The sequence below is a fragment of the Coregonus lavaretus genome (assembly GCF_964263955.1).
Source record: "Coregonus lavaretus genome assembly, chromosome: 14".
In the NCBI taxonomy this organism is placed as follows: Eukaryota; Metazoa; Chordata; class Actinopteri; order Salmoniformes; family Salmonidae; genus Coregonus; species Coregonus lavaretus.
The window spans coordinates 14,859,349-14,868,299 of record NC_140001.1 but is presented as its reverse complement, the minus strand read 5'-3'; the positions used below and the strand labels follow the sequence as shown (position 1 = coordinate 14,868,299).

General features: G+C 43.6%; 1 protein-coding gene across 1 annotated transcript in view; it reads left to right on the top strand.

The window, feature by feature from the left end:
• The first annotated feature begins 1,519 nt into the window (after positions 1-1,519).
• Positions 1,520-8,951, top strand: part of agtpbp1 (ATP/GTP binding carboxypeptidase 1) — a 59,345-nt gene continuing 51,913 nt past the window's right edge. The window contains exons 1-3 of the mRNA XM_084176264.1: positions 1,520-1,611; positions 3,111-3,175; positions 4,130-4,260. Of these exons, the coding sequence (XP_084032390.1) occupies positions 3,129-3,175; positions 4,130-4,260 (178 nt within the window). The 5' untranslated portion in view covers positions 1,520-1,611; positions 3,111-3,128. The remainder of the gene's footprint in view (positions 1,612-3,110; positions 3,176-4,129; positions 4,261-8,951) is intronic.

Here is an 8,951-nt window from a genome sequence, read left to right as displayed (position 1 = left end):
TCAGCGCCATTTTGGCTCCACAGTATACACAGGAATGCTGTCCGACCTTAGTACAGCTGTAAGCAATCGGGTCGGATATGCTTGGAGGTTCTCTTTGGGTGCTGATTTCAGGCCAGTGTGGGGGTTTTGCCCCCTATTTTGTTAATGGTGTATGTGATGTTTGATCCGCGTTTATGACCAGCATTCATTTGTACCGCGTTCACATGCTAGTCGGAATTAGGAAACTCTGAAATTTCCGACTTGCTAACTGGATGTAGTTATACAAGTCCCGCGTTCAACGAACCAGCAAGTCGGAAATGTCCGAGTTTATTCGTTCTAACTAGCATTTGAACGCAGCATCAGAGCTGCTCCTAGTCATAATTTGCGTCCGGTATAAAAACACATTCGCATTCTCGCGTTGTTCACACCTCCTGGCAGTTCTTTTTGACATTGAGGTAGTTCTATTAATGCCCCGGGTGAAGCGGGTTAGCGTTGATTGCATTCGTTTTGGAACCGGGCTGCCTGCCGGGTTTCAGCCAGGTGACCTGTTATGGCCGACGGCGAAGTCGGATCAAAACAAAAGAGATGTAGGTTAAGCACGTGGATGAGTACCATCAAAGACTGTGTATTATATTGACAAGATAGTCAAGTGACCGCTCTAACGATGGAAATACATGTCCTCAATTATGGAAGGCAGGCGGGAGGAGGCGAGATCAGGTGGGACCATTTTAACCAATGAGAGGGCAGATATGTGTGTGAACAACAGGCCATAGAGATAGATAGCTATGATATTGAGGCTATGCGTCTGTGACAGCATGGGCAGTGCCATTTAGTCTATCTCCATTTTAAAGTAGTCAATTTTCTTCTTCATTGGCTAATAAACATATAGAAATCCCCACCCATAGGAATCAACTCATAGGAATCCCCACCCAGTTGACTACTTTAAAATGGTGGAAGTCCTCATTGGCAATGTCAATGCTAAAACGGGTTATATCCATGATGAGTCCTCTATCTCTATGACAACAGGCACAACTTGATATAAAGTAGTTTTTTTCGAAGTTGCCGAAATGCCATGTGCGTCCACTTATCAGTGCATTTGTAACAATTCGAAACTTATATTCGATCAAATAAGCCTAATGTAACAAATTAGCAATTCAATTTGTTGTTGACCAAATTCGACACTTTAATTGAACTCCATACAAAAAATCCTCACTTCGTGGGTTTATTTTCGTGGACAGATTTTGGGCAGAGTAAAACTTCTCGCTTTGCCTCTTCCTCTCTGGTAGGATTCTGTGTTTTCACACCGGACGGTGATAGAAAGTCTATTTGCCTTCCCAATTAAAACTACTTTGAAAATTCGAACATATATTTTATGGAAAAGAGATGTTGTATGTTTCTGAAAAATGCATCATGCTGCCTTGTTGACAACATGACCGAGCGGTGCAGATTACTGTTCGATTATCGCTTTTTCCCGTTCACGTCAAGGGCCGATAGCCCTAATTTCTACAGCCCAAATCAAGGGCCGAACCCTAATTTCTCCGACCGAGTAGGGGGTTGGTATCATAACATCAGGCTACACAAATCTCTATGAATTGACTCGCCCTAATGGGACAACAATTCCTTTCAATATAGGTTCGTAAAAAGTATTTTGCATAGCTAAGAACATGTCATTGTTTACAAATTTATGTCTAGCTAGCTAGCCAGCCAAATTAGCAGGAACGCTAATTTATCTAGCTACGTTAACGTTAGTTAGCAAACTGAATGGACACTGACTGATCAGGTGCAGTGTGGGCTGTGAAGTCCTTAGCTAGCCAGACAGTTATCTCGTAAACCAGTCGGTCACTGCTAGTTAGCTGTCTAGCTGGTTTCGCCGTTGTGTTAACTCTAGTGTTGTTGTTGTCAATGAAGATCTACAACAAATTTGGCAGATAGGCAGCCTGGCCAGATGACGTTGTTCAGCTTGATTAGGCCCTTCTAGCTACATCAATTGGGCCAAGCTAGCTAGCTAGATAGCTGGGCTAACAACAACAGGCATGCACTGCATCGGCTGTACATGTAGGCCCACTAGTTACATCCTTGTTGGAATAAAATGATGGCCTCCAATTTCATATCCAGGAATAGTGCATGTGATAGGCTACACACTTGAAAAAATAATCAATTACATAATGAATGGTAATAACTCATTAATGACCCCGGTCAAATACTGCTTCTCTCTTTACTAGTGATTTGCTCCTATTGCTCCCGAGTGGCGCAGTGGTCTAAGGCAGTGCTAGCTGTGCCACTAGAGATCCTGGTTCGAATCCAGGCTCTGTCGTAGCCGTCCGCGACCGGGAGACCCATGGGGCGGCGCACAATTGGGAATGGCCGGCAGGGTTGTACCTCAGTTGGTAGAGCATGGCGTGGGTTCGATTCCTACGGGGAGCCAGTATAAAAAAAATAATGTATGCACTTAACTGTAAGTCGCTCTGGATAAGAGCGTCTGCTAAAATGTAATGTCATGATTTTGCTCTGATTACCTTAAGTGTCTTAATCACATAGTCATGGCTCTTTTGTTTCCTGACACTGGAGCCATTTAACTTTTGTTTTAACAAAACATTTAAAAAAAAAATCTTATCCAGAGCGATTTACAGGAGCAATCAGGGTTAAGTGCCTTGCTCAAGGGCACATCGACAGATTTTTCACCTAGTCGACTCAGGGATTAGAACCAGCGACCTTTCGGTTACTGGCACAACGCTCTTAACCACTAAGCTACCTGCCGCCCAAATTGAGCTTGATAGAGCAAAACGTGCCCCTAGTTTGTACATTTACATTTTAGTCATTTAGCAGACGCTCTTATCCAGAGCGACTTACAGTTAGTGCATACATTTATTTTATTTTTATTTTATTCATACCACCCCCCCGTGGGAATCGAACCCACAACCCTGGCGTTGCAAGCACCATGCTCTACCAACTGAGCTACACGGGGCCCATATATACTGGTATGGGTTGTTCAGGGTTATCTCTCCATATTGCGGATCTCAGAACAGAGAGAGAGAGAATAGAAAAGATAGACTGGGATTTCCAGAGGTGAACACACAAGTCCGGATGACAACTGAATTGCATTTCTGATCCTTGCTTTTCTTTACTTGCAGTTGATGTGAAATGTTGACATGTGTGAGGAAAAAATGAATAAGCCCAAAATGACTACTGATAAAGGGTGAGTGACCACTGTCTTGGACACACACAAGTGCGCCAGGTTCTTTCTGTGTGTGTGTGAACACTGTTTCTGCCAGATTCTCTTAGTCTCTCTCACACACTGCCCCTTGCCCTCATATGCTACACTGTTGTTTGCTAAATGTCTTGTGACACTGTATGGTCTTAGGACAGCAACACCACAGACCATTAAACCTGCTAGGGCCTGTCATGATGCCATCTTGACCCTAGCTATTGTGTTGGGTTCCTCTGTCAAACATTCACTGTTTGGGGTCAATAACTTTTTGGGGCCTTGTAATGACTAGCCTATTGCCACTTTAGCCTTAGTCTGAAGCAAGCCTACTTTTGCTCCTCCACCTGTAATCATTAGCGTTTTTTTCCTATAGTAAGAAGGCCTAACATTTCAATGGCAAAGCTCAATTTATAGGCTACATTTTGATAAACGATGAACTCTGAAAACAGCCATAATGTTTGCCATCTTGTAAGGGCTTGGTAGAATGTTTGACTCTATCTTAGTGTGAATGTCTGCGCTCTTTAGCCTAACTAATGTGTCTGTGAATGTGTTAGTAGTGCATAAAGGCATATGTGTGTGCATGTGTCTGCGTTAGTGTATTTGTTTGGGCAGTATCTCACTCTGTCATCTCACTCTCACTGTATTTTAGTATGTGAGTTTGTTTGTCTCTCTTTTTTCTGTCTGTGTGTGTGTGTGTGTCTCTCTCTGTCTTTATAAGGGCATATGAGAGACATTGGGTCTATTTCTACATTTTGATTCTCTCTCCCATGGCTGTTGTCATGCCAATGTGACCTTTGACCTCACTGCCCAACATGAGCTTAATATAACCACAGAGCAGGGTCATGTTCATTAGGGCGTACTACGGAAAATATTTGCTTTATGAGAACATGGGCTGATCATGCCTGGGTATGTGTCAAGTATTAAACCTCTGTCTCTCTCTCCCAGCGTTCCCAGTAACTCCAGGGTGCTGATGTTGTTGGGCCAGCTGGAGAAGCTGAACGGGGAGTCCATGCTGGCGGACCCTGAGATCACCAGGCAGATCACTGCCAAGATCCTCCACCTCATCCAGACACAGGGTGAGAAGATTACTAGCCTATACAACCCCTTTCACACTCACTGAGCCTAGCTGAGCCTAGCTAGCCAGGTTACTCATTGACCATATAGTAGCTGAAACTATGCCGTAAAGGCTAATGGGAAAATATTATCCTATATTTGAGTCAGCAAACCGTAAAACTTCCATTAAACGCAGAGTCTCCAACAAGTGCCTGTCTCTTGTAATAGCTGGGTATAATTTAACATTTTAGCAAAGAAACGCCGGCCTCTAATAAACGCTTGGTCAAAAAAGTATAATTAAGCTGATCGCATTTTGCCAGTCTGCTCCGGTGGAATTTCTCACACTGAATGATTGCTTGCAATGCAGCCTGATAATAGCTGCACCCTATCATATCTGTATCACAGACATATCTGATCATATCTGTATCGCATGTCTTTGTGGAACAACTCAAGCAAGTCAAGTTGAGGCACTTGTGTTACAGATGTAGGATCTTAATTTGATCACCCTGTTGCAGTATAACTTTTTAAAGTTGTAATGTATTTGAGGCTTCTGAAGTTTGTAATTTTCACTTAGAAATGTCTGACTTGATTTTACCTTATGAAAAATGTATCAACCCCTACAAAAATGTCCATTAATTATATAATCCAAATAATAATTCACATTTCCTGTTGCTGCAAAAAAAGAGGACTGAGCACGCCCCCATTCTCATCGACGGGGCTGTAGTGGAACAGGTTGAGAGCTTCAAGTTCCTTGGTGTCCACATCACCAACGAACTATCATGGTCCAAACACACCAAGACAGTCGTGAAGAGGGCACGACAAAGCCTATTCCCCCTCAGGAGACTGAAAAGATTTGGCATGGGTCCTCAGATCCTCAAAAAATTATACAGCTGCACCATCGAGAGCATCCTGACTGGTTGCATCACCGCCTGGTATGGCAACTGCTTGGCCTCCGACCGCAAGGCACTACAGAGGGTAGTGCGTACGGCCCAGTACATCACTGGGGCCAAGCTTCCTGCCATCCAGGACCTCTATACCAGGCGGTGTCAGAGGAAGGCCCTCAAAATTGTCAAAGACTCCAGCCACCCTAGTCATAGACTGTTCTCTCTGCTACCGCACGGCAAGCGGTACCGGAGTGCCAAGTCTAGGTCCAAAAGACTTGTCAACAGCTTCTACCCCCAAGCCATAAGACTCCTGAACAGCTAATCATGGCTACCCGGACTATTTGCACTGCCCCCCCACCCCATCCTTTTTACGCTGCTGCTACTCTGTTAATTATTTATGCATAGTCACTTTAACTCTACCCACATGTACATATTACCTCAACTACCTCAACTAGCCGGTGCCCCCGCACATTGACTCTGCAACGGTACCCCCCTGTATATATAGCCTCCCTACTGTTATTTTATTTTACTTCTGCTCTTTTTTTTCTCAACACTTTTTTTGTTGTTGTTTTATTTTTACTTTTGTTGTCAAAAATAAATGCACTGTTGGTTAAGGGCTGTAAGTAAGCATTTCACTGTAATGTCTGCACCTGTTGTATTCGGCGCATGTGACCAATAAAATTTGATTTGATTTGCAGGATTATTTTCCTGCTCTAGCAAACTGGCTCAAATTAAGATCCTACATCTGTACCTTCTTTGTGGCTGCATTTCACTTGCACCAAACCTCTACCTGTATCGCAAATCCCCAACAATGGCTTATAACAACACTTCAACATTATTTGTGTTCTTCTCATGGCTGCACCTCCCTTAAGCTCAAACCCATTACAGTATTATGCATACATGACATTCACTCACTCACCCCTGTTAAGCCAGCTGGTGCAAATAGCATCAACAAAGATTGTCTTGGCCATCTTCTCCTCTGTACCTCAACTCTAGTGCTGATGTTGTTGTAGCTCATTCTCTATGGTTATCCACCATGTTGTCTTGGGCCTTCCTTCTGGAGTCCAGTGGATGGCTCAACTCTTGGAATTGGGTATGTGTTCTTCCTTGAACGTGTCCAAACCAGCACTATCTGTGTCTTTTGAGTATTGTGTCCACAGCTTTCTGCTTTGTTTGTCTGAGGAGGTTGGTGTTTGATATTGTGTTTGGCCAAAATATGACATTCATGATTCTTCGGAGAAGGTGGATATTTTTTTACAGTCATTTTCTTAGAAGAACCATAATAGGCCTGGTTTCGTGGTGGATGCTGTCAAAAGCCTACTGGAAGTCAATAAAGTTGATGTAGAACTGCCCACACTTACTGTCCTGTTATGTAGCCTATCTTTAGCGTGTCTGGGTAGATGAGGACAGTGGTCACGTGACAGCCTATAGGATGTGTGAATAGGTCAAAAGGTATTTGGGCGGCTAAGTAGATGTTTGGGGACAATAATTGGTATGTGTTTCAGTTGGCCAGGGGAGATTTACGAGGGTGAAAGGGGTGTTGGGGCGTTAGTGGGTAGATGTTTGGGGTGGTTGTCCTAGGATGGCATGTTGCATGTCTTTAGTAGTGGAAACATTTTAGCGGAGGGACGGTTAGCTCTGTAACTGGATCCCCCCACCCTGACCCCCACCCAGTGAACACTCAGCTTTCTGCCCCATTGGGAGTGATACCTGACCCTCCCCCCGCTCCCTCCCCGACGTGAGTTCCTCTCAATCCTTCCTCCTTCCCACCCCCCTGCTGGCTTGTACGTCACAGAGAATCTGACATTTGATGAAAAGCTGTTTCAATCAGTTTATAATTACCCAGCCAGCACCCCTCAGTGAATCTTCCCAGACATACTGCACTGAGGAAGGCCATCGAGTGTACACACACACACACACACACACACACACACACAGTTCCTGGTTTGAGTGAATAACAAACATTTGCATGTCGATATACTGTATCTGCTTCACAAAAAAAATATCAAAAAGCCTTACATCTAATCTGGTGTATCACATCATTCTGAGTGAAGAGTGATGACTGCTGGGTCAACAGCTGATGGAGAAAGTGAGATCCCATCACATTAGTCAGCAATGTGATACTGTTTAGACAAAAAACACATTGGCCTTTTGCTATTGAGATAACTGGCATAGCTAGACATACAAATGTCAGAGACTCGCATGACACAGCTCTGTTGTAGACACTCACATGCATATATATACATCTGTTGCGATGACAAGGGTCAGTGGTGGACCAGTGGTGCTAGGTTTGTTGAGCTAGAGCAAAGTTGAAACTTTGAAAATGGAAAGGAGAGAACTGGACGTCAACATTGATTGAAGATCACTTCAAGATCAGCATTGACACATGGATTGGTTTGTCGTGCCAAGCTTCAGATTGCTGATCTGAGTTAGATGTAGAGCACAGAAGGTTGGTGGCACCTTAATTGGGGAGGACGGGCTCATGGTAACGGCTGGAGCGGAATTAGTGGAATAGAATCAAATACATCAAACACATGGTTTCCATGTGTTTGATGCCATTCCATTTGCTCCGTTCCAGCCATTATTATGAGCCGTCCTCCCCTCAGCAGCCTCCACTGATGTAGAGGTCACTTGGCTGGATCAAGTTCTTCATTCTAAGCTCATAGCCAGTTAGCAAAACGTGGCTTTCAGCCCTTTTGTATTACACCTTTTGTTTAAAATCTGCTTCTTTGAACATGGGCAGCACAGACTTTCCAATGTCTGATGTAGCCTGTAGAAGTCACGCTTCATCACTTTTGGATTCATTGAAGGTCATCACATTATCTATTTGGTTGTTGTTGTTCAAATAGGTTTTCAATCGAAAACATAGTCTTCTAGAGAGGGAATGCTGTCTCATTTCTAGCTGAAATCAGAGCAGCAGTGCATGTTGAAACGTGAGCGTGTCTCTCTCGGTGGGACGTCCCTCTTGCAGTGATAAATCTCTGTGGTCCTGACTTCTGCACGCACGACAGGCTACAGCTCTTCTTGGGCTCGGCCTCCGGCCACACCCTGACACAGCCAGCCCCACTTGGGAGACATCCAGACCTGTTTCACACAGTCATCATTAGGGCTTTGAATTGTCAGGGACCTCAGAATATTATATTATTGCGATAATTCGGTGCAGATACGATATGTATTGCAATTCTCACAATTCTATATGTATTGCGATTAGATTGTTCCCTCCCAATATATATATTTTTATGTAGAGCATAAAAATGTGGTCCTCTGTGGTCCTCTGTAGCTCAGCTGGTAGAGCATGGCACTTGTAACGCCAAGGTAGTGGGTTCGATCCCCGGGACCACCCATACACAAAAATGTATGCACGCATGACTGTAAGTCGCTTTGGATAAAAGCGTCTGCTAAATGGCATATTAGTATTATTATTATTTAGAAGGACTGAAGCTCAGTTCTGGTGACTTTTTAAAAGGACATTATACTCCAAAATGAATAAAAATAAAATTATATAAAAAATATAATTTCCACCTACAGAAATGAACCCAATAATGAACCCAATAACATATTGGTACAATTATTTGTTTAAATTATTTTAACATATTGGACCATGCATATAATAACTAAAATTAAATAAATGTTTTATTGTCACATACACCTGATAGGTGCAGGTGTTGTACAGGGTCAGCCATAGTAGTACAGCACCTCTTGCGCAAATTATGGTTAAGTGCCTTGCTCAAGGGCACATCGACAGATTTTACAGCATGGCGGCTCGGGTATTTGAACCAGCAACCTTTCGCTATGCCACCTGCCACCCTATGATACCTGCCACCCTATGC